The 27,148-nt window shown below is 40.2% G+C and overlaps 1 protein-coding gene across 4 annotated transcripts in view; it reads right to left on the bottom strand.

The window, feature by feature from the left end:
• The window catches only part of LOC129360181 (slit homolog 1 protein-like), a 95,751-nt gene that overhangs the window by 52,635 nt on the left and 15,968 nt on the right, over nt 1–27,148 (bottom strand). For all 4 annotated transcript variants that reach the window (XM_055030308.1, XM_055030310.1, XM_055030309.1 and 1 more), the window contains exons 3-4: nt 26,158–26,229; nt 24,893–24,964 (exon numbers count right to left, since the gene is read on the bottom strand). In XM_055030308.1, coding sequence (XP_054886283.1) covers nt 24,893–24,964; nt 26,158–26,229 — 144 coding nt within the window. The remainder of the gene's footprint in view (nt 1–24,892; nt 24,965–26,157; nt 26,230–27,148) is intronic.

Below are 27,148 nucleotides of genomic sequence, written 5' to 3'. Positions count from 1 at the left end.
AGTAAAGTGGAGTGATAAGGTTTGACTGAGCACCACGGATCATGATGACACTTAGAAGCACTACAGATGTATGGCAGGGTATGAGATCTCTGAGGAAAACCAAGGCCTCTCCATCCATCATGTTATTTACTTTCTGGACAATATTAGAAAACCTTATCAAGAAAGGAGAGAACGGGCCTCTCACCAGGTCCATTATCACTGCTATTACCTCTCTCTACATTAGCCAGGAGGCTCCCTTCAGCCCAGAAAAAAATGATCCCCATCTTTGAGAGTAGCCTGGAAATCATTTTGTTAGATTGCAGTAATGTTTTGAACGAAGTCAAAGCCTGAGTAAAAAGGGAAGGAGGAATCCATTTAGGAGCACAACAATGTAAAGCTGGTTGGTAATTCTCTCTCTCACTTGTGTGGTCTTACTAAACTGGTTAAACGTGCCTCTTTGTGAACGGTTGGCTACCTAGAAAGTGGAAAACCGATCCCAAAGATCGGATGACAGCTTTTCCTGGAAGCGCTGGTCTGAGGTCAGTGTTATTGAGCCACTGTGATGACAGATCCACCACACCTAACCACAGGCAGCTGATAGTAGATCAGACATCTTCCAGAAAAACACATGTTCAGAAGCTGTGTCAATCAAGACAAAACGCAAACACTTAAGACATTTAACTCAATCCAAAAAAGACAAAAGAATATATACATATATTTGATGAGTCCACAGCAAAATGAACCCCAGCGAAGGCTACCTTCTAGTCAAACCCTCTTCAATCCTCCAGAGTGACTGAAATTGAGAGTGAAACCCGGCATTAGTTTAAATATTTGCAGTCACCACCACAGATGGAAAGTATCAGTAGGTTGAGAGGAGAAAAGAAGAGGAGAGGACTAAGCCAGAGGCAAGGTGAGCAAAGAGGTTACCTTTATGTTCGTTCTCCTTCTGAATCCCTCTGGAAGTTAAAGACAAAAGGGGCCTTGAGCTACATGCCTAGAGTAAGTCAAGGACACCAAGTCTAAACAAAGGAACGCAAGTAATAAAAGAAAAAAAAAAACTCTTACACAGCTGTTACACTGTTTTCTACCTTGTTCAATATGTTGGCAATCGAAAAAGTGCTGCATAGGTCTATGTAGAGGTAAAACAGATTTTGTGGAAATCAAGTCCGAGCTTGTCTTTGAAGTATATGAACCATTGCAAAGGCACTGGTGGTTTACAATGTGCTTGTGTATTGGGGTCAAAGATATGGAATTCACCGTGCTAAATACTGTATTTTCCAGACTATAAGTTGCTCCGGAGAATAAGTCTCAATTATCTGGAAATAATTAAACGTGAGTGGGATCTTGTTCATGCTATTGATGTGATCCTGTGACATCTTGTGTTCAGCTGCTTCTCCACAAGCTCTGAGTTTTGGTTAGGAAATCTGTTGGATGTTTCTGACACACTGATGTCCATGCTCTAAGTCCAGGTTGGTCAGGAATGGCTACACTCCACCAGCAAAGTTCGCAGCGGAGAGGAGACCAAGCAGAGTAAATCCGGGGTCATAGAGAGGTAGCTGAGAAAATGCTGAAGGCTCAACTGTCAGTGAAAAAAGTCACCCACTGCCTTGTGTGACACCATTGTGTTGTGCTGTTTGACTAAAACAATACTGAGATACAAAGGTAAGATAAGGTTTCATAATGACCTGCCAACAACAACAAAAAAACTATCCCTGTTCATTTGGAAGCTTTGCAATTAATCTTGGGATTTTTTTTTTTTTGGAAACTGACAAAATTTCACTGATTTTATGGTGATGCAGAATTGTTTAATTGAGATTGATACCATAATTATTGAATGAATGGATTAATTTATTTCAGCCATCACAACAAAAAATATATAAATAAATCAGATGATATACATATTTCTCAGTGTGAATGTAACTCTATTTCACTGTATCCCACATGTACAATTGCACACAAATACACCACTCATTGGGTGAATGAATTGTAAGACCCATTTTTCTAACAAATACTACACTATGAGGACTCCCTGCTCCATGGGAGCATATAGGTCTCCATAAAAACCCAGTGTTTTTAAGTCAGGGGTGAGGTTTAGGACTAAGGTATGAAATTGATTCAGGTGAGATGTAGAGTTAGGGACAGGGGTAGACTACATAAATGAATAAAAAATTAAGGAAAGTCAATTCTAAAATTTTGTGAAGACAGGAAGATGCAATATGGTTTTGTGTGTGTGTGCATCTGTGTCTTTTTGGGGGGATGCTGTTTTTTTTTTTTGTGTACATATTCACATGCTTTGTGAGAGGATGGCTGAGACTGGCAGAGGACAATAAAGACGGTCCCAGCTGTGTTGTAGTGGGTGGGATTCGTCCTGAGAAAAAGTGCTTAACAATGGACATCAGTGCCTGTTTGGGATGTTTACCCTGTTCTCTATGCTGCTGCTGAATACCCTCATCCTCCCACACTGACAGCCTACATACAGCGTGGACAAGGGATTGAGTGATGGAGACTGAGCAACCACCACTCAGTAAAACACACAGAAAGGGCTTCTGCTGGTAGTGTCAGAAAATGTACAATTACCAACAAGATAATGGCGACACTTTTTGCAATCAACTGATAAAGACTGTTTCATAGGAAACTAGCAACACTGAGGTTGCTATAGCTGTTTCTGAAAGAAAAAAAGCAAGATTAAATTTCTGTAAAATTCTCAATTTTGACTTTAAAAAATTCTTCAAATTTGTCTGGCAACACAAACCTTGGAATTTATACTTCAACAACCTTTGGCAACCACGTTCAATTGTCTCTCCAGACTACCACACCAACTTTATTTATAAAGCACTTTACTGACAGGACCAAAGAGCTACACACCACCTTTAACAGTTTCTTCAATTCATTATCCATTGTGTTTTAGTCTCTGGCACTTCTTAAAGTAATTTTGAAGCATAGCATACGGCCTTGAGCTGTATCCATTAATGAGTGACCAGCCTGCAGAAGCAGATGTGATCTGCAATGCTCCAGAGATGAGGCCAGACTACGCTTTCAGGATTAATGAACCCTTGCAGAGGTGCAGCCGTAGGCATGAATCTGGCCCCACAGTGGTCCAATACACACCCACTCACCAAAAAAAAAAAAAAAACCTTGAATGAAAGACATGTTTCTTTTCTTTTCTGGTAGAGTCCAAAACAATCCAGTTTGTAGCACATCCATCATTATTCACATACATTAACATAAAGTCTTATTACCCCCAGGGCTGGGGATCATTTGCTAATGATGAGTGCATGCCAGCACAGTGGCACAGTCGCTGTCCAGATGCGACCAATACCTTTAGAATGACAGCTAAAACAAAGACAGATCTTTGAAGAAAGGAAATAAAGTAATTTTGTATCCCATGTAAACACTAAATCAAGCTAAACCAACATGTGTATATTCCTTCTTGTGTAATCTTGTCTGATAATATGTGCCTTTGTGCATTCCTGCAAGCAACTTCATTGCTACAAGTTCTGCATGGATGCTGATGTGTAGCCCAGGGCCTGGAACACGAAAGCTATTGTGTGGTTGGTGTGTGTCGGGGAGACTGTCAGAGTCTGTGTCTCACAAAGCCAGCCTGGCACTCACTAAAGAAGCAACTGCCAAAGCAGGGGGCATGAAATTAAAACTCATCACCCAAGAAAGAAGGGACAAAATAAGTCATAGAGAAGAGGTGGAGTGGTTAAAGGAAGCAGAGGAAGCATGGAGGAGAAACAAAGGATAATAAAGATGCAGACAGGAAGCAATAGGCAATATAAAATCAAAGAAAGAAACAAAAGAACTTTGCAGCAGTCGAATGGAAATGTGCTCTGCATCAGTGACGCCTGCTGTTAGTCTTCTATATCTGTGACAGGAAAAAAGAGATCTGGAAAAGCACTTTTCAAACTATAGAAAAACCACAAGAAAGACTGTCAACGTTTTGGGAGAAAAAGAGCTGCTGACCCTCAGAACTTCAAGCCATACATCAATGTACGTGTTGACTTGCCTTGTTGCCAGACATACATTTGGTTTCTGTTTCTTGTAATGGAAGTATATCACCCCACTGGTTTAGAGCTAATTAACACATAGGTTGTACACACACATTCTATGTGTATGTAGGCGTCTTCCCTACAATTTTCAACTCTGACCTCAGGAAAGAGCAGGAAGCCCCAAGAGACTATGATGGATTTGCCAGAAACAACGAAAGTGTACACGCGAGTAACATTTGTATGCTCACCTGACAATGGTTCATCCTGGAGCTCAACATATTTATTTTATTTTTTTTGCAACATTCTTCCGGTCAGAGAAAACCAGTCATCCAGTGATTCATTTTATTGGTACAAAGGTGTTTACTGAGAAAATAATACATGCAGAAGTTATGCTGCGCTGCAGTCAGACAAATGGCTGGGAATAGGCAGCCAGACGTCCTCATCAGGCAGTTTCTGTCTCACGCCAGCACTGACCTTTCACCCCAGCTCTATGAGTCAGGCTGGGAGAGCCGTGAGCGTGACCAATCCATTAGACTGCTCTGACAAGGATGAGGGTGACATCTGAACCCCCAGAGGCAACGGAGCGCACAAATAGGAGAATTAATAAGAAGCTAGATGCTGCATAACTTTAATGACTTATTGGTTTTATTTCAGCTATACTTTCAGTTTAGCTTTGGATACTGGATTGAGAATTCAAGCTGTTTTATTTTCAGAACATAAATTGTTTATCAGCACAAAAGTCATAATCAAAATACTGGGCAAAATGGTAAAGGAGTATGGCATTTGGGTTCACTAGTAAAGTACTTTAGACTGCACTGATCAGAAATTCTGTGACCAGTTGAAGTCACTAATTTTGTAAACGTTCAATTTCAGCAAGAATTATAAAGGTAAATCTAATACTAAAAGATTAAAATTAAAATGCTTTTGAAAAAAGGTTGTGCAAAGTTACAAAGCTGCTTCTCTCTTTAAGAGTAAAAATCTACAAAAAAAATTGATTTACAAATAAACATCAGCAGTAAAATCATCCAGAGAGACCCCAATGGGAAAGACTAATTGGGTTTCTCATTTACTCCTGAACAAGACAGATTATAGCTTTCTGTTTTGTTCTGCATAAAGTAGCTGTTGCTCCACATCACATGATATTCAACTTTGTTCTCTTTTAGAGTCATATTGTTGTGAAATTATAATTTTATTTCCTTAGTTTCAAAGGAAATTAAAGCTGCTTTTCATTTAACAATTCACACAGTAAGAGAAAGAGCTGTCAGCGTTACACAACTTTGCAGTTAAACATATTTATTGAAAAGAAAGACAAGATGTGTGAAAAAAAAGACAGGTTGTAGGTTAATGCAATAAGTTCCAGATCTCACATTCAAAATGTGTATTTAGTGAATGAACATGACTGCGACTTTCTCTCCAGTCATGGTATTTTCAATTTTATTTTATTATATGTAAAATAAAATTATATATATTTCCTGTCCAGCTATTAAATGGAAGCTGAGGCAATCTTCCAAATACTTGCTAAAATTCAAATTGGTGCAATGTCTTAACGAGTTAGGAAAGATTCAAAAGCTTCAATAAGAGCAGGGATTTGTTGTTTCAAGCCGAAAAAGGAGACCTTGGCAGGAAATGAAGGAAGGAGAAGGAGAAGGAGTCGCTGTGTATACAAAGGAGGTGGGGAAGAGAAAAACTTTTAAGGATGAGCAAATGAGAGTGAAAACGTTTTTTGGGAATGCTTTTGTCTCTGTTTGCTAATATTTGCTCTTAGATTTAGCTTTTTCCCCTTTGCTTGCTGTTGACAGATAGGAACAAAAAGGGAGATAGCCAGATGGTTACCTAGTAGCCAGACTTTTGTGCTTAAATCTATGAGTATTTGAGTCCAGTTGACAGGTTTCCAAGCAGCAAGTGGTGAGCACTGGCAGAAAGTATCACATGGGAGAATCTGGTTTACCACTCAAAGGTTCATGAGGTAAAACCTCCTTTAAACTGACTTGAACGGGAAAAGTCCGCTTGCACAAAGGAGAGAAAGAAAAGACAATGAGAAAAGGATGGAGACGTTCAGATTTCTTCCATATGGTGCCATGATCCTCTTTAAATCCTCCGTGCCCTCCCCACGGCCTTCTCATCTCATGGGGTGTCCTGGGTTGGGGCAGCCTGGGTGTCTGCCTAAAGGCCAGTCTCACAGCAGGCCAGTCTTTACAGCAGTACTTTGATGTCTTTGTGGTGAAACACCTTGCCTCATGTCCACGCTCATTAACTTTGTCAATGACAGATCAATGTGAGCCTGCTGAATACCAGACTGCCTTGAAATTACAGCCCATTTATGTTCCGCGTCTGAACGGGCCTTGGCTTCTCCTGAATAAACACATATTGCCGCGACGGACAGAACCCTTACTCATGATGGCACCTACTTAAAAAGAAAAGCAGGAAAGATGTGGCTCTGCCTAACGCCATGCATATGCCTGCTTCCTGTGGCTTAGTACTCTGAGACACCACAGTTTATTAAATAAAACATCCGGGCCTCTGGATGTAGCGTATTTTAATGTCTTAGAGGCAGGATTGTTTTTAGAACATGATTGATGTCATTTGGATGTGAAATTTGCTGTCTGCTGTTTCAAAGATATTACCGTTGATATTTTTAACTGGTTTTATCTCCAACTGCTGCTCATTTATTGTTGAATTTAGCTTCATTTCTCTTTTTTTTCCAGCCACTGTAGAAACAGTCAATCTGTTTGGACCTTTTTTGACCTCATGCCTTCCACATCTCACAAAGCTCTGCCAAAGCAATCCAAAATATAAAAAGTGTGGCCCAACTGCAAACCTACTAAGACATGGCTTTCCATCGAAACTGACTAGACAAAACCCATCGTAACTCTGGAGAAGCAGCAGAAATCCACGGCTTATGTTCAAAACCTGTAGACAGGACAACTATTGGAGTTGATGATAATCCTTTTTACAATTTGGACCGAGTCATGCTGTCACAACAAACAGGTGGACAAAAGTGCTTTGGTCAGATGAGACCTAAAGAGAATTTTTTGACCCAACATGAAAACACTGTGACAAAAGTATCAGAGCCCATCACACTAAAGACATCATCTCTGTGGTATAAAATTGGGTTACCAGGATCAAACTGTAGGAATACTTTTTTTCAGCAGGAACAGGGAAACTGAGTAGAGTTGAAATGAATGTGAATACAAACGATTGTAACAATATTTTTGAAGGCACTGAAACTATTACTGCTTATATTGTTGGTTACTAAAGTCTTACATCGGAGGAAAAAGTTGAATTAAATTGAAATTGAGTACTTTTGATTTATGAAAGAGTACATGTGTCTTCATGCAATATTAGGAGCCCAATAAAAATAGTTTAAACACGTTGTAAATAAGATCAGATATCTGAAAAACCTAACAATAAATAAGGAAGTATCTATCATATACCCAACTCGTATCAGATCACAGATCACAGACTATCTCCCTGGCAAATGTGCCAGGGAGATCAAGTCTCCCTGGCACATTTAAGGTCATTGTCTTTATCCTGACATTTCAGAAACCAGGAAATATAAACTATGATCCATTAACGTCAAACATGCGACTTTTGCTGTCATCATCATATTTTTTTTACAAGCTAACAAAAATTCACTGAAATAATATTGCATCCTCCAATATTGTTCCTTGCCCACACATTCCGCATATTTACATACAATTACGTTATAGATAGTTCAACGTATACATTTAATCCTCCCACGCATCAACGTAACACATTGATGCATGCACGCACACACACACACACACAAACACAAAGCCTCGTACACACAAACATCTGCAGCCAGAGAGATCATCTGAACTCTAAATATTTAAAAAGCCTATTCCTCTGCCTGTAATTAAAACCACTGCAGCATTTCAGAGTCGTATCCCCTACCACCACCCCGTCTCTCCCTCTGGATCCTTGTCTGTTATTCTTCCTTCCTCCATTTTGACCTTTGCTTTTGTTGCTTAGAAATAGGATTTGTGAAAATCTTCCAAAGCAACAAAACTGTGGGAAATCTCTGTGTGACAGGTAGTGTGGTTTTATTCATCAGTAAAAAAAAAAAAAAACATTAAAGTTCTCCATTCTGATGCGACATAGCCACCACTTGAAGAAACAATCGACTTTCCTGAGACAAGTAATGATATGTTGGGAAGGTCCACAGTGCAAACATGGAATCTGTGAGTCAGCGCCATGCACTGTTTGGCCACAAAACGAGGGGGCTGCTGTCGTGTCCGGGCCTGCGAAAGATACCGGGGCTAAATCTCCTGCTGCTTCCTCCCATTACAATTCTCACAAATCCCACCTTTATCGGTGTGTTTGCTCTGTGGAGCTCACAAATGCTCTCCGGCTTCTCTCACAAGGCAGGTGTTTATATGCATGTGTGAGAGTGTTTGCTTTGGCCTGCGCTGCCATGCTTTCCAAGCCGTCGCCATCGGTGTGGAGGGAGTGTAAGAAGGTCTGTAAGGGAGGGGAGACGGACGCATTCAAACAGAGGAGTTCCTGGAAAGGAACGCATTGGGTTTGCTTCAGTTTTTTAACTTCAGACGCTGTCAATGCGGCGCGCACGTGTGTGTGGAGTTGTAAACAAGCACTTCTCATGAAGTGGAGATGGTCTAGAGAGAGCTGCTCTCATTTCAAACATAATTTATTTATTACACCCCTGTGTGCGAGACTCATACGCGCAGACACAAACACATGCAGTGACAGAAATTCTGCAGTTTATTCCATCACGCTCCAGCGATCAACCTCATTCCCTTTCCACCCCCTCCGTCCTTACTTCCTTCCCTAAAAATCAATGGAGTGTTTTGTCACCCAAAGCTGTGTTTCGTGCAATATTCATCTGAAGAGGGATGGGGGGGGGGGGAAACTCATCTCACACTCAATGAATTTTCATAAACTCCACAAGGCACTGATTGGTAAATGAAGGACATCATGCTTGACACACATTAATACACGCATGCTAACGCACACCAACAGCCCCATTATCTAAGCTTCAGGCGAGGGCTTTGTTTGGTACTGCTAGAATTTGACAGTGATTTATGGAGAAAGGGAGTCACACTACACCCTGATACACACAGAAACTCTAAGCAAGGTTACTAGTCCAAACATAGGCACAAAGAAAGGTTATTGCAAGAGCAACAAAGCCTCGCTGACAACAATGCGTGCTCCGGTCTGGGGTCAACACCACATCAACGGCTTGATTCAGTCGATCCACTCCATCAATGCCTCGGCTGCATTCAATAAGCACTTTTGACAATTTCAGTGAATATGAATATGAATGTGCCTGCTTGGTTATTAAATGGCTTATTAATGATTCATCTGGAAACGGAAACTATCCGAAGTTCTTTTCCATTGCATTGCCCTTGTGGTTTTGTCAGAGTGCTGAACCCTGAAAGGTCAGATACACCCTGCCTCCCAGCACAGGTATGCCATCCAAAGTGCCAGTCATTTTTTTCCCTTCTTTCTGCAGAAACATGTTAGATCCGCTTCGTATCTGCTATCGGTTACAGCACAGGTGAGGACATTGCATTCCTTCTGACTCATTCTGAGAGTTCAGCACACAAGGCAGTAATTTAGAAAGCAATTTGTGACGACTTTAGCTCCATGGCCGCGATTGGAACACACACATGCAAAAACTGCTGGAGGAAAAAAACAAATTCCCAGGGGAATAGTATGTTTTTTCCACCAGCACATGGTGACTGCAGAGCTTTTCTGCAGTGCATTGCAGAATCTACATGGGGGGTGCATTTTGTTTGTATTCACATTTTGTGCAGAGACGTGTACTTCAAGGCAAAATGGGCGATTAAAGGAATGGGACAGGAAGAGGAGATAACAGTCACCTATAAAACTGAAAAAGCAAATTAAAACACTGATGACTCACAGACACATTGCACTGACAGTTAGTCATCCTTAATGAAGCCTAATTTAAGGGGCAAAATACCACTGGATGTTTTTGCCTTTTGTGGCTAAAGGATCAAAGGATGAGTGAGTAAATGCAGGAATGCACAGCCAACACCAAGGTCACATCCTCTACAATATGAATGCTGTAAAGCAGAAGAATAGAGGATAGAATGGATCATTCATCTCCATTTTACTCATTTCACCACTCTTACTCTCCTGATGAGTGCTTCAATGTTTTTTTACTTTGTTTTGTTTTTTGCAGTAACACCATTGATTTGTTTAGTTGAGGTTTGAAAAGCCACTCCAGGCCTCTCCGAGCGCCCCTTTCCCTCTGTGTTATGCAGACCAAAGAGAAACATCATTGAGGTGAAGGAAAAATACAGAGAAAGGGCAAAAAGTGAAAGATAGAGCAGGTATGAGTGGCTGTAACAGTAGAGACATGTGAGAGACAGTGCTCTATTCAGTATTGCTTCACTGTGGTGGTGGTGTTGGGTATTTGTTTCCTTAATTTCCTCTACAGAGCTTTACAGCAGCTCTTGTGTTTCACATTAATTATGTTTTCTTAGAGCTCCTCCGTGCCCCTCCCCCTTGCTGTTGACTGACAGCCTCCGCTGCCTCCTGGCCCAGCCCGGCTTGGCTTGGAGCAGGGGAGTGGGTGACTGAATGGGCTAATAAATAGTGAAGGAGGGGTTGGTCACACCCCACACTATTGTACCGGCGCTGTCACGCCTGACCCTTAACCAAACACATATAAATGCACCCACACACACACACACATATACATGCAAGCTTGTGCTGTCACACACAGATCTACACACCCACCTTCACATCACCTCTGTCAGCCCTGACCCTGTACCAAATACCCCCCCCCCCCCACATCCCACCCCACCCCATCAAATGAGGCCCCCAGCCATCACCTAGCAACCTAGGGAACAATGAGCTCCGAGGAGACGGAATGGGTTGAGCAAAGAGCAGGCTATTCTCCAGGGTACGGAGAGAGTGATGGAGAGATGGAAGCCAAGTTGGAGAGAGGAGGCGATGGAGGGTGATGGGAATGGAGTTAGGACACGTCTTTAACCATGTCACAAAGAAGGTGCCTGCCTGGGAAACAAGGCAGTGCTTCTCTAACCCGGCAGGACATCTGCGTTCAGCTCTGCTCCAATCGGCTCACTGCACTTTTAAAATCGTACAGAGAGAAGGAAAACGAAGTCTCGTTTTCACATTTTCTTTTTTTTTTTTTTTTCTTCCTGCAGGCCAGGTTAAAGGGGAGAACTGTGAAAGAAAAAGTAAACTGCTGGACATATTGACGTCTGGATGGAGAAATTACTTTCAATAAAACCAAGCAGATGTTTTACTGATTTCATGGTTAAAATGTTGACTTTTTCTTTCTTAGCAGATTTCTGCTTGACAGCTCATGAATGACATTAAAACAAATCTGTGACCATCTATCAACTTTCTATATGTCGGTAGGAAGGTGAATGAGGGTGCGTTATGAGAGGAGTACCCCTCACATGATTATAATACAAATAATACTAGGTATAATACAAGTCTATTAGGACTTGTATTATAACTAGAGATTAAATTACACTGATAAAGTTATAGGCATGACTACCTCTGACATTAATGTTCAACCACCTTATGCTTCAGCCCTAGTTTGGATCAGTAAAACCTGTCATGGTTCTATTTTATTGCTAAATTGCGTCAGCTTTGCAGCATTTATAAGAATTAATAAAGATGCTTTAATTAAAATATACTGAGTGATGAGAAGGGGAGGAAAAGGAGAGAGAATAGCCAGTCACTGACCTTTTAAAACTTTTCATAAGGCTTGAAAGTGCTTCTCTGTTTCATAAACAGTTTTATGAAGTGAAACTGAGTTATATGGAGCTAAAGCTGAAGACTCAAATAACTTAAACGACAAGAAATCCTGGAGCTGGGATTTCCGACCCATTTTTTTCTTATTTTACATTACAACAAAGTAGTGGGTAGTTGAATGTTTTACAAAAGGCTTTTATTACTTTTATTTAGGTTAAGTGTGATGAAGGAGACCAGGACAACATGAGATGAAAATATCCAGAAAAAAAAAGCTATGAACATCTCAAGTACAACTGTTACTTCAGAAAGCAAAAGCTTTTAGATTGTTATTGCCCTCAGACAGAACAAACGTTTTACGTTGTTCTCTTTATGAATGCTGCTTGTCGGAGCCTGCTGCAGCTCAAGAGAAAATAGCAGAAGGCTTTGAGTTGATGCTAAACACATCCTGACAACTTACCTCTGAACAAAGATGACTTATACTTAGGAAGACGACATCAGTGACATGTAAATAATATATTTCTCAATATATTACTTGAGAAATACATTACTTCTAAAATAACTTGTGCACATTTGTGGTGTGCTTATAAAAAAAAAAGTAAGCACAGTTGTTATTGTACATTCAATTAAAGTGCCGTAAGAGATAAAGGGTTGGGATCGCCTGAGTACTATATTCAATTAATTAATTAATAGAATACTGAAAATATTTCAAATATTTGTTCTTAGAGACATGTCAAATGTTTAACACAGAGAAAATTTTTATGTTTTTTACAAAAAAAATGAGTAATTCTGCTATCATTTCCACACTGACAATTTTCATTTTATGACATTGTATACATTTAATACAAACGTGAATAACTTGAAAACACAGCAACAAAACAGCCATGTCATTAGTAATGGATATGTGGCCTAAGCTACACAACACAATTTCTGTCTGTGGGTCTAATGAAGGTGTCAGAGGGAGAGAGTAACAATGATCTGTGGCGTGGCTTATAGAGTCATACTCTCTCTCTCACACACACACACACACACACCCAGAGATGGTTAGAACGATTTAAGGGGTTGAGCAAGACAGATTTAAGGAGCGATAATGTTCCTTCTTGGTGAAGTCAAATCAAAGAGCTTTAGGCATTGTTCAAACATCCTTCGGTCACACTATCTTCTCCTTCAACTTATTCAGATGGGAAACGTATAAAGTATTGACACTGTCTGGGAGCAAGCCACAGCGTAGCTATGGAAAAAAATTCAGATGAGTTTGTGTGGCTCTTATGTATTTCTGGCTGTTGTCCCGTTTAAAGTATCTGACCCTTTGCAGTCTGCAAATATCAGTAAAGGTCTCTGGTATAATGTATTAGACAGAGGAATGCTATAAGTTACATTCTGAAAGGTATGGCCCTTTGTCTGGTTTTCACACTGTCTGGGCTTCATGGGAACCATTTGCATCCCCAGGTTTATGCCTGAGCTCTAGTCTACAAACCACAATCATGTGAAGGACAATGTCTAACTCTTGCTACCACAGACCAGAGAAGAGTCACCAGCTATCTCCATTTACATCACCATATGAAAGGGTCTGCAAGCTCAGTATGACAGCATGGGGCTCATCATGTCTCCATTCTCTGGGCCTTTTCTTTTATATACTATAGAAGCAGGACAAACTAAGTTAGGAGGAGGAAGGAGACCTCATACAGCCAGATGTTAAAAATATAGATGGAGGAAATGTCAAAAGGAAATTGATAAGGAAGGTAGAAGAAGGTGGAAAGGAGGGAGATGTGAGGGACAATCATAGTTCCATATCCAAACTGTGTTTCATCCTCTTCTGGGCCTCAGTTTCACCCAGGTCTCCTCCAGCAGAGACCAGCTTTGAAGTAATAATGGGGTTTTTGGCTAATGCGCTCCTGCAGGTGCCCCTGACTACCTTTGCCTTTCTGTCTGCCAGTACAGCCACAGAGATGAGAAGATATTGAGATCATTTAAAAGTCTAAAATGGGGCCAGTCTCTATCCTCTGTTCATTTTACTTTTTGCCAACCCCACATAATATTTCCCCAACCCCACTTAATCTTTCCCCACACCATTACCTACGTTGCCTGCACATTTCCTGGACTGACTTGCATAAGTCCAAAATAGAGGAAAACCTCCAAAAGGTGAGAAACCACAAAAGATGCTTTGTATTCCTCTCTGGTGCAACCTTCATTTCTCTTTCACTGCTTGGTTCCGTCATCCTTTTATCTTTCATGCTGTGCCTTCCTCCTTGTCAATCAATACTCAGAGCCTCACTAATCTTTGTTTCCTTTGAGGTGTTGAATTGGTGTGACAAGTAAACACACACATACCTTTGGTATCTTCTCAGGCTGTAAGGAAGATGTGTTCGGGTGGGGCAGGTGTGTGCACGTACAATCCAGTCAAACAGCAGGCTGGAGAAATCAATTCTATTCCCCAGCGAGTTTGTCTTAAACTAAACAAAGCAAGGAAGGAAATATGCTTCCATGCACATTGTTGCTCACTGAAAGCCACGTCTTCACAACAAATTCTCACATAGACTCTTGGGGTAATGAGACATAGGTCACATACAATGATAGCAGAAGGAGAGTGTTGCATGAATTAAGTGATACTGGGAGCATATGTGGTATTTGTGTACAACCCCACATGCCTTTCTGCTGCAATATCAGCAGTTCACAAAAGATTGTGATCATCTTCTGGTTTGTGAAAGGAAAGCAGCTGAGGAAAGGGAGAATTACACAGAGGATTGTGACAAAAGGATCTACTGAGATCCAGCATTTCAAGGAATTATTAGAGATAAATATTCATGTTTCTCTTGTAAGACAGGAAATTTTCCTTTTCACATCTATTTGCTGCTAAAGTTAGCATCATTCGCTATCAATGGTATAATAAAGGGCTATTTTACAGTTTTCAAGGAGTGTAGACTCTTATTGATGTATTCTAGTCTAAAATAAAATCTAAAATATAGTGACCAAACCAGAAACATCTCAGTGTACACTAAAAAATATTATTTAAAACAATTTTAAAAAATTGTTTTCAAACACATTCATCTGAATATTTTTTGACTTTAGGAACAAATTAGTACTAGACAAGCATACAAACTGCAACATATAGACATTTAAGGCCAGGAGTGAAATGTTTTATGCTTACTACAAAAAACAGTTTTCAGTTAACTGAGAAAATGTACTCTATTTAAAAAAACAAAAAAAACATCCATCTTTGAATCAGATACGCAGTACCAACAGAAACCTGTACTTAGTCATTCAACAATAACACAGTTTACTTGAAACACTGCTTGTGATTTGTTAAAGCATTACTATGGTAATATCCAATGTCAGTCTCCAAATTCAAGTTCCTTGTATGTTTTAAATGCTTCCTTGGTACAACACATATGGTTCCTCTGCAGAGTTTGGCAATGTGCTGAGATATAATTCAACCGTCTGAATGAGCTGTGTTAAATCAGGGACACACAACACACAAGAGATCGACCCTTGAGGACATCCGGACAGAAAAAAGTATCTTAACCCCAAACCTTGAAGTGTTTTGTGATAGGCTCTTGTGTTGCAGTCAAACTACTTGATTGTAATTGAGGCATTTGCAATTTTCCTTGCATTGACTTAAATTAGTCGTTGGAGGACATTTTAAATGTCTAAGTTACATTCACATTTCTTGAGACATCATTACTTATCACCATAATGTAATCAGTAAAAAATTATAGTTTTGTAAATTGCTTTTAATCTACCTTTATATTTGTGTGTAACTAATATAAAACTATCTATTAATTAATTCATTCCACAAGAAGAAAAAAAAAGTTATATTTAGTTTTGTTTTTTTTCAATAGAAAAAATAATTTTTTGTTTTTTGCTTCACTGTGGTGAACATTAACCAATTCTTGTTTCACAGCTGTTATTTTGACATTAAATATAATACAATCATTATAGTATTCATGACATATTGATAACAAATAGACGAAAACTTACTGATGAAACCTGATACGGTTTTTCCCTCCTTGCTTGCACAGTTTCAACAGAATTAACCTCAAGGCGTATTAAACTGTATTTTTATGTGGAAGCAGCTCTGTAGCCTGGGGAGTCTCAAGAACAAAAGGCCTAGAGGTGTGCTGAGTATAAAAACACTAAGAATGGATCTGCTCAGCCACAGACAGCGAGGAGACACACATATGCACAAACACACAGAAATTGAGCCACAGGGAAGAGGAAGGAGTTCACCCAGGTTTCTCCTTCCAGAGGATAAAGGGATGCATTCAAAGCCTGTAATTACATACACACACACACAACTAAAAATCCAAAAATCGCTTTCCATCCATTACACCACACTTTTCCCAAGCAATAGGATCAGATTTCATTCAGGAAATAAAGGACGCTTTTTGAACTATTTCAACTCCCAAATCTTTCTGTGCCCGCCTTCCGCCTGCTAAGAAACGGTAAACAGTCTGAGCCCCACAGAGCCCTGGCTGTTACAGCAGCAAATCATTAGGAGGGGGGAAAGGTATTTTTTGCAGTGGTATCTGTTTGCACATGTGTATGTGTGAGTGTGTGCACGCATACACACTAACAATTGTGTGAGTATCTAAGGCATAATTTGCCATCTAGTTTGTTTTTTGTAAATCTCTATCAGACGCAGAGCCTGTGGCCGCAGGGTTGGGCTTGACCAGTCACTGTACATGTGGGGGGTTTGGACTGTACTTGGTTCTGTGTGTCTTCCTGCTGTTCAGGATGTTGAAGGATTTTCTAACCCCCTCTTCTCCTTCCCACCCATGAGATGAGGAGCTGTGCTTGGGTCTGCTTGTTTTACTTCCAGTCCTGAGCTCCAGAACCTAAAGTCCAGACTTTAACAGCTCATAACAAGAGATTACAGTATTCTTCCTGCTAAGCACCTCGCACACGTCCCTTCAACGTGATGAACCAGAACAGATAGCGCTGAACAAAACTGCAGCTGCAAAATGGTTCAAGGTGAGAGAAAATATTCTGATACACCTATGTGAATCTTGTTGCCTTATTACCACCTAATACTTTTTAACTGCAGTCATCGAAAATGCCTCACAAAAATATTGCGACCTTTCGAACTTTTTCAGATTACAACCACAAATCCAATGTATTCCAATAGGTTTTATGAGACAGACTAACAAAAAGTAGTGAATAAATGGAAGAAAAATGATACATTGGACAATTTTTTTTCTAATGATCTAAATCAAGGGTTTCTAACTCCAGTCATTGAAAGCTACTACTTTAAATTTTTTAGACACATTCCCTCTCCAATTCAGCTGAATGGAATGATTTTGTACATATTCAGAGTGCCTTCATCTCTGGCGAAGGCACGGCAATGAGCCATTCATTTGATTCAGTTGTGTTTCAGCCAGGATGCATCTAAAAACTGCAGGAGAGTAATTCTCGAGGTCTAGATTTGGAGACCCCTTATCCTAAATGGTGTGCATGACTTTGCGTTCATCCCGCCACATCATCTGCAAAGCTTTTGGGGTATACCTCCATGAGCTTTATTACACTAGAGACTGAAATTATTGCCTATTTTTCTCTGAAAAATACCTTGAGCTCAACCAGATTGCATAGAGATTTTCAATGGACACATTAAAAAAACCATGGCTGTATATTTAGAGTCATTGTCCTGCTGGAAGCTAAACTTTTTACTCCAGTCTCGAGTTCATGACTAAGGGTTGCCCTGCTGACAGATTCGCTCCCTAGTTGTGCATCTGTGCAGTTTCTCCAAAGTAGCCATCCTCTTGACTGCTCTGCTGAATATTGCCCAATATGTCAGTCTAAGTGAACAGCCAGGGCTTGTTAGGTTGAGCTGCACTCTCTCCATTATTAAATGATGCATTGAAAAACACCTTTAGGGTCGCTACAGTTTGGACATTAAGTAAGGCACTGCATGTTTTTGACATGTATACATACGTTCATACATACTGAAGCAGTCGCCAGAGTGGCTGTTATTAGAAGAGCCAGACTGCAGCATTCCTCAAACTCCTGCTTTGAGATTTCAAGGAGTAAAGAGTATGTGTGGTTGTGCTTGCGTTTGCATGTGAAGACACGAGGGTCGCCTTTCCTCCCGTTTGTGTCAGTTCCAATCTGGAGCCGGCTGTCGGCAGCCACACAGAGAGGAGGAAGACGAGGAGCAGGAAGAGGAGGAGGAGGCCTTATCCGGCAGCTCTGAAAGTGAATTCCCTGTGTATGTATACTTATGACGGATCTAGACCACACTGTGATGTCTTATTCATGTTTTATCAATTCATAATGACCAGATGGATCCCAAGTGTGACGATGTTCATGTGCACATGCTCAAATGCGCTGTCTATGATTGAGGCGGTCATCGCAATAGCATTTGTATGTTTGTGTGTGTGCGTGTGGGTGTGTGTGTGTCTGTCTGTGTGTGTGTTGCTTTTATGAATATTTGGAGCGTCCGCCTTGGACTGTGTATGTAGAGCAGCATGTTCCAGACACTGGACATCCACACAGACCACTGAAGTCCCAGCACTTTAGTGTGAATATTTAACTGATCCTTCTGTTCCATTATTCATCAGGACGGACACAAAATCATTAGGAAATATAAACACTGCTGTTTCCTCTCTGCTTTTACGACGCCTTTGCTCCTCTCTTTTCCACCTCCAGATATCTCCCTTTATCTTGTCTAACTTTGTTCTTCCACCAATCTTTTGGCTTCTTTCTCTTTTTCTTTCTTTCCCACTCCCATTGTGCTGCGGTTGTGAATATTTCAGATGGCAGAGTGGTTTTTAAATTACCCCCTTTTGGCTTCCGCTCTCCTCACATGGTTTGGTCTGCGTTTCTCTCTCACACAGGATCCGACTCGTAAAGAAAACAGTGACAAGCCATAAAAGCCACTTTTACCAGCTGACAAGGACAGGGGGGCACGGGGCATGGAGTTGCCAGGTATTTCTCTGGTTAGCTGCTATGCCAAACCTATCCACTAACCTCAATATTTTAAGTTCTGCTAAAGAAGGTAAATATACTTTGACTGAAGTGGTTCACATGGAATTGGATGTCAAATTGGTTTGTCTTTGCATCATTACAGAAGGACCACTGCATTTTAAATATAAATAGATGAATTATATGGATAAAGAACCTACAAAAGGCTTCTCTATTTGATTTATCACATTTAACTCTTTTTAAGGAAAACCACCTATACAAACAAACCAAGGCCCTATGTGAAAAAGTAATAGAACCCTAAACCTAAACTCTGGTAATCCTGTCCCCAGTGGTAGCCATCAGGTTATTGCAGTAACTGGCAATTAATCTTTTCAGTCACTGAGGAGAGGTGTTTTGTTTCAGATGTACCAGAAGACATTAGAGAGTAATTGTCTGATTAAGGTCAAGGATATTTGAGTCCAGACTTTGATTAGGTCACTTGAGAATCTTAAACATAACTCGGTAAGATTTAGCTTAAAGTCACAAGCGATGGTGAGAGATTCTGCCTCAAGACATTACAGAATATTTTCCCTTGATGGGCCTTTAACTTCTTTTTGGTCAGCATTACTTTAAGCCATAAAACTCCCCCATGAACAGCATTTTTGCCCAGTCTCATTCTTACCTTAATTCAGACAAGTGAGGCCCACCATTGTAGAGTTATTGATCTGCTTTTGGAGTAAATAATGGCAAGATTCATCATTGTTCCGGGGTTTATCAGTCTTAAGGCTCTCACTGAGGTTGACAGGAGTCATAAAACCTTGGAACTGATTTTGTAAGCCTGTCTTATCTGGTAGAGGGCAAAGACTTTGTTTCTCATTAGTTCTTGAATTACTGTAGCTCAGGGCATGCTTTTAAACCATCTTCATGTTGTAGAACCGATTTGATTGAAGTGATTTCTTCCTTCAGTAATCAGGCTTGGATGCAATTTGGGAAAATACATGAAAACAATGTGGTTAATCACATTTAAATAACAATTGAACAAGGCAGGCACTTATACTTTTAAAGCCAGATTGATTATCATTAATAGATCAATCCATTGTTTCAAATCTGAATTTTGCATTTCCTCATGTTATCTTTGTCTGATAATAAAAATGTGACAATATGAAACATTGAAGTTTGACCAAAACGCAAGATCAGAACTAATCTGTAAGAGGAAAATACTTTCGTCACAACCCTGCACTTAGTGCCAGACAAATCACAGTCAAGAAATCAGGATGTCTGATACTGATGGCACAGACATCCTCTGATTGGGATGGGTTGTTATGGCAATGGCTGCCAAGCAGGGCCCCAAACAGTCCTATTGGGGGACAAAGACACAAGAAAGACCTAGCGTACCGAGGAAGGTCATTCATCTGCAGAGACAGAGGAGCAGGAAATGACAAGGTTTACAGCTTACCACTATCGCACACCAAAATGAATAAACACACATTCATCGAATAATAAATACATACTCAACAGCAGTTATGAATTTAAAGAAGGAAACACATTTGCACCAATTTTTTTCATGCTGTCACACACGAAAGAGCAAACTTTCCAGCTTTGTGACACATAAAGTCTTGGTCTACCGCAGTGAATTTTTAAACCAATCAGTCTAACAGTGAAAAAATGGAAAAAATCTGTTTACTCGCTGACAACAAAGTCAAAAACAAGTTGCAATAGGCTTCTGTGGCAGGGAGATGATTTATAGGCTTAATGATAGCTCACATTATTTATTCTAGACTCCCTTTTGCCGAGTTTTTCTTTGTTCTCACACTGGTCTACCGTTCCCTAAGCATCGAGTGATCAACAAACACCAAACACAGCATCTCTGCAACACACACACACACGCACACAGAGGAAGCAGTTTTGCATCAACACTTCGAAGCAGCTTTAATCTATACTCAAAGCCATATAAATAGCGTTATCCCCGGTGCGTGCAAACCATCCGTACATTAGCGCACAGAGATGTAATTAGAGCGTTATTCTGTGTGTGTTTGAATTTAATTATTGTTATTTACATTTTACTACTTTTTCTACTCTCTCTCTCATATATTTTGTGCATCTCGATCCCTATTTCAGCTGGTGTGTTTGTGGTTTGTGTACATCGGGAAACCTGTTGCCAGGCATTAACTTGAATGTGAAAAATGAAAGGTCTAAAAGAAGGATGAGACACGCTTCCACTTGCAATCCTCTGCCAGGATTTCCTCAGCTCCCCTATACTGCAGGTACATCCACACCCTTCCCGCTCCTCCTTCAATACCTCCAGGGAGAGATATGCAAGGGAAATCCTCTCCCAGCTAATAGCCTGACGTTATGTTTAACATGAATGAAAGCAGCAGCCCCTCAAATAAACTGAAATTTGTTGCCCGTATTTGCTTTTGGAACCAAAAAGGAACACAGCAATCACAAACCACAGAGTACATCTTGCCCTCCTCCCCCAAGCCTCCATCCTAAGCAGCAAACAGATGCCATTCCCTGGGGCCAGCTATCAGGCTAACTGCTGCCCATTCCTCTGAGTCTGCACACCTATGTCTCTCTTTCCCTTCATGCCCTGGTCCTTCCTTCCGCTAGCTCTCCCACAACGAAAAGACACTAATTACAACCATAGATGAGCAGATTACAGATCTGAAAAGCAGTGGAAGTGGGATGAGAAGCAGTCAGGGGTGGTAAGACGGGGGGCAACAGGTCGTTAACAGTGATGAATGCGGCTCTATTTTCGCTCTTATTGTTCTCGCCGACTCTCGCCTCCACAACACCTTTTCCATGTCTTCTTGTCGGTGCCATCCATCACAAGCAGCGTTAACTAACTCTAACTATCTCCAATCATCTCTAATCAATTCCAATTATCTTTCCTCTGACCCTCATACATCAGTGTCTCTGTATCTCTCAGGCATGGGAAGAGGTAGCAAAGCGGGGGTGTAGAGAGGACTCAAACACAAAGCAGAAAACTCTATTCAATGTAATGTGTGCAAGACAGAACAAAGATTTATCCAAGGATTCACAAAGCTGTTGTTCAAATGCACTTATTCACAAAAAAGTTGTTTTCTTTTCCAGAACCAGTGTTCTGGAAAAGGTTCATTAATTTTCCAGCTTGTCATTGTAGCAAAAACTGATTGCTCCAATGGCTTAATGACTGCAGAGGAAGTATTTAAAAACTCAACAGCAACAGCCCACTGCTCATTTAACTGACTGCCTTTTATTAACCCAGCAGTTTTTCCTTTAAAGTTTAATGAGAGAAAGCATCTCATAATCCGTTGCCTGTCTTTCCCCTCTGCCCTTCCCTTTGTTTGTTTTCTCAGTGGGATGCCTGTGACAAATAGCTGCTTTATTAAAGCAACCTTTCCACAAAAGTTTTGTTTCTTTTCTTAATGAGCACACAAAAAAGATAAAGTGAGTAGACGCAGATAGTCAGAGATTTAAAGTATAGAAAAAAAGGAGATGAGAGGCAATTAATCCCGTCTTACGGAAAATAAAACATCTGGGTTAGCACTCTACCTGAGGGCATTGAGATTTCAAATAAGCTCTACTTGACGGGATCATAAAGTCAGAACTCTTTGAACAAATGCAAAAATAGCTATACAGACTTTTCGGCATATTCACAAAGCTGTCTGCATGTGATAAACGTACACATACAAGTTTGTCAGTCTTTTCCAATTTTAATTTTCTAAACTAAAGCAACTGAGAACTGTGCTGACACAGTTTGCATCCAGTTAAGTGAGCCATCTTTCATTTGTTCTTCTTACAATTAAAAACAAACAATATCCAATTCTCAAAGACCAAAGTTTTGCTTTATGCAGATATTGTAAAGAAATAAAAATCAATAAATGAAAGATGTCATCTGCAAAAATCTGGTGGCACTTTGAAAAAGTGGGAGCAAAAGGAAGAAAAACTCTTTCAAAAAAATTATTCAAGAATGCCAAAAAGGTTTTTTATTTTTGTGATTTCTGCCCAATATGTTCACAAATAAATTGTCTGAATTGTATTAAATACATTTTGTTCACTAGAATTAAGAAAAAATATTGTAAAATGCTCCAACATATAAATCACATTCAGAGGTCAACCAGCAATAAGTAATACATAGTAGTTAAATAGCTTAATGTAAATGTGTGTGTTGGTGTTTTTTCAATTGCTGAAGAGAGGACAATTGGCACTTAGTGCAAAAATAAAAGTCCTTCCCATCTCCTGGACTTGATGGGCGTATTTATATGCTATAATCTAACTACTCCAAACTAAACAGAATCCCAAATCCAACAATAATCCTGTTCTGCTCGTAATCCCACTCTACCAAAGTATTTTAATATTTTTAAAATACTGGAATTATTTTCCAAGGTCTCAGTTTTCAGTTATCCACATATGTAATCAAAACTAAATTACTGTCAATTTTATGCTTCTTTATTTTACATTTGTTTAATTTGTCAAACACGTGGCACCAGAAAAGCTTCAGTTTTCAATACAAACCATGTTTTCCAGACTAAGATAAACGAGCTAATATAAATAAAGAAAAAAAATAAAATAAATTTTAAAAATATTCAAACAATATTTTTCTCCTGAATGTAGCAGAAAAGCCATTCCTTGGTTTATAATAATGAGCAAAGAGCCGGGTGGATAGAAGGATCTGAGCTCCAAGAGCACAATCCTGTGGCTGCTGGCAGAGTGCACTGCACCAGATGGACTAATCTCACTTTTTCAAGGCCATCCACTGGACTGAAAGGGCCTTGGCCCGTTCTGCTTCTCATTCCTGTTAAAGAGATAACTTGGTGCAAGCCTCAAGACAGCCATTCCATCTCTAAAGGAAGGAAACTGGCTTAAAGTTTAAGCAGCTGGTTTTGGCATAATGATGGGTGACAGGTAGAGTCAGTTGCAAGGAAGTGACAGATAGATTCAAGATGGTGTTAAACATCAACCCAAAGGACAAACAGATGGTAGGCTGAGGCATGGGTCATTGGTTAGTAGAGCAACTATGAAGGTATTGGGGAGGGAAATGATTTTTCCAAGTTCTGATGTTTTATTATTCCCAGATGCTCCAGGTAATCTGAACTGAAATTGGAGCTGGAATGATCAACCAGTGGCAGGGACACAGATTATCCAAAAGAAAGAATAAAAACCTGTATGCCTTTGCTGCAGAAGGAAATTAAGGTTTAGCGTTACTGTGGGACTGTCTGCTGTAATAGGTGAAATGGTGTGTGGGTGTGTAACAGTGAACCAAAAACTGCTGCTGTTATTCAAATGATTGAGATGCAGTCACCCTGCTGAGGGGACTTTGAAGATTTGATGAAGTCATGCAAAAGTATTTATTTTCACTGAAGATTTTTACTTCATCAATGGATTTTATTGGGATTGAATGTGACCGACTAAGAAAAACTGAAGCAAAACTGTAAAGAGAAAGGGGAAAACTGTTCAAAGTTTTCTTATGTGCTTTGAAAAATAATTCAAGCTCAGATAGATTAGTTGAAGAACTTTCTCTCTAAGCTTTCTGATTTTAAATTGGAGTTAGGTCTGGACTTTAAGCATTAATATTCTTTGATTTACTCTGGTTTTGTATTTAAAATCATTGTTCTTCCAGAAGGTCAGCATCTCCACCTCAGTCTAAAGTGTTTTCAGCCTCAAACACTCGGGGCTAGATTCACACTTTCACAACTTCTTGTTATATAGCCTAACCTGGTGTTAACTTATCATTAACTTCGTCATAATAGGTTGCACAGGATTTCATTTAGGCGTATCAGATTAAATATCCCACATGTTTCATATCACATCACCTCAAAACCTTCTAAAATACATTGAAATTTATGGCTGTGTTAAAATAAAATGTGAAAACGTTTAAAGGGTTTCCACAGGTTCACAAGGTCTCTAAGCTCGTGTCATATCAGCCTTCTGCTACCAGCAGTTCACATACATGTGGATGGCTATGACCCAAAAAAGCTGCAAATGATTCAGCAGGAAGGTCCAACAATGAGCAAAGAAAAGCCCAGTTTGTCTTAATGAGACCTGACACTCTAATAACTCACCATGAGGATATAGTTGTTCCTTCCAGCAAATGTAACTGAATCCTAATTGTTCTTTAACTGTGCTCAAACCAAATCAAACCATCGCCAACATTCAGCAGGTTTATATCTCAGAAGAACAATTTTGCTTTTTATTACAAGGAAAAGACAAACAGAGATGGCAGGTGTTCTGATAGATTTGAAAGAGCAAGTCTGAAACTAATATGAATTAAAATATATATAAGTATATATATATCTGGATTGACTTACAGCCGAGACAGCCCAGGGTTCTTCTGAAACAGCAGCTCTGGAAGCTGCTGCAGTTGATTACGGTTCAGCCGCCTGTGACAGAAAAAACATACGGTCAGTCAGAGAAGTTTGCTTGCGTGTTCATAGGTGTGTAGGCTGTAAACAACTTCATTTAGGTGCCAGGGAGTCAGTTTTGACTCATGTTATTGTATTTCAGTGTGCTCTGATTGTTGCATAAATAGTCAACTGAAAATTCAGGAGAATTAAACAGACAGGAACTGTGCCACAAATGGTCCAGTGGTGCTCCTTGTGGAATTTAGGGCTTTGCTGGCTTTCAGAGAAGAACAGAAAACCTGATTTACATCTACTGGTTATTTAAACATGAACACATTTTTATCTGGAGCAATCTGTCTAAACAAGAGAAAGGGATGAGGGAGTTTAAAACCTGATAAAGCACTGACATGCATTGGTAGCCAACAACAAAGTTCTAGTGAAACAACTAACATCCAAGACTGGCAGGCTGTATGCAAATACAACAATTAAGTCAATGAGAAACAGAGTGTTGCGAATCTTTTGGAAACCACGGCTCTCTGCTCTCTGAAAGGCCTTTTGGAAGCACACAGAAGTGAATTTATTGGCACTGAAAGACTGAAAATGTGAAAGGCAGGCTGCTGCTGCTGTGCTTTCAGACAAAGTCAGACAGATGTTGGGACTTGTGCCCCTCACTGTATACACGGAGTGTGTGGCCAGATGAAACATGGATTTTGTGAATAATGCACAGTAATAGTCTGCTGCTGCTGCTACATTTACACAGAACTGTACCTCTTAAAAAGTCTATAAAGTTATCTGATGTTCAGGTTCGCATGTGGTTAGAAAAGCTGCCTTGCTAATGAGCTGGCTGAGGTGTGGTTGGTAATGTTTGTCTGTGTGTTTTTCCTGCAGCTTTACAAGCCGTCAAGTAGTCCTGGTGCTGTCCAGATGAGCCAGGATTGCGGTGCGGTGGGCCTTTCAAGCCCACATATCCCACTGAGGGCATTCCTGTCAGGGAAAGCTAATAAAAAACACTCCCTGCCCACATTGTACCCTCTCAGCACCATCCAACCACAATGGATTGACAAGGGAGTGCCACAGCCTTGACACAACTGGTTTGGCTTTGTACTGTTAATGTCATTACCAAAACACACGTAGAAGGATGGAATTTTCATTTAAAGCTCAAATTCAGTCAAGTGTACATGTGCGTTTGTGTGTGTGTAGCCTATTTATATAGAACCCTAGGTGGTACTTACAGTCTCTCCAGCTCCTTCATGTCATCAAAAGCCCCTCGCTCGATCACTGTAATCTGATTCTCCATCAACTGTCTGCAGAAAAAAGGGCACACATGCGACTTTATTGGTCATTAAGACTTTAACAAGGTAAAGGGGAGGCAGGGGAGTGAGATGGGAGGCTGAGACTTTAGTTTGATGCTTGTGACAGAATCCAGTTTATTCCACTTTTATTTTTTCTGCGTCTCACACACAGACACACAAACATTTAGGGCAGCGGTGTGGACTGAGGGCACAGTGTGGAATCTTGGCTGAAGAGCTACAGATAGCAGCCAGGAAAGTTTCCAAGGTGGTGCAGAAAGTGTTAGTCTGGGCTTTAGTGTGGTCCAGTGGGGGGCGTAGCAGTTTGGCTGGACACTAGACAAGAAAAAAAGGGCCAGGGGGTCAGAACGAGTTAGGTGAGCTTCACAGTTTTTACAAGTAGACCAAATAAGGGAAAATATGACGGTGTGTGTTTATATCAGAGGTTTAGACATTGCTCATACACCAAAAACAGATGAATAACACCAAGAATAATTCTCACAACCAAGTTTTTAATATGGCTTTTAATGAGGGAAATGTGGCTCTCAGCCCAGGACGTCTCCGTATGAGAGAAAAGCTAATGCATGTGGATTTTTAAGAATATAAAAGGTTTTGGGGGTTCTGTGGAAGTCCAATAAGTTTGGATTGAGAGTGTAATCTGGTGTGGCGAAACTAGAAACCTGACTAATGGTATGTGTGGGTGGGGGGCATCACCAGCTGATAAATAATCAAAAGATCAGTGGAAACATGCAAAAAGCTGGTCAGCAATCATAGAGATTATTGAGAAGGGAATAAATCAATTGCAGCATTTTCAAAATAGCAGGTTGATGTAAAATAATGTATTTTATATGTATAAAAAAAAAGTAAATCAAAACTTCATAATGACGGACTTGCCCATGGAGGCATACAAGGACTCCCTTTGCAATCAGGAACA

This window comes from Poeciliopsis prolifica, unplaced genomic scaffold (assembly GCF_027474105.1).
Source record: "Poeciliopsis prolifica strain line A6 unplaced genomic scaffold, Auburn_PproV2 SCAFFOLD005, whole genome shotgun sequence".
Lineage (NCBI taxonomy): Eukaryota > Metazoa > Chordata > Actinopteri > Cyprinodontiformes > Poeciliidae > Poeciliopsis > Poeciliopsis prolifica.
Note: the sequence above shows the minus strand (reverse complement) of the source record. Positions and strands in the feature narration are given on the sequence as shown.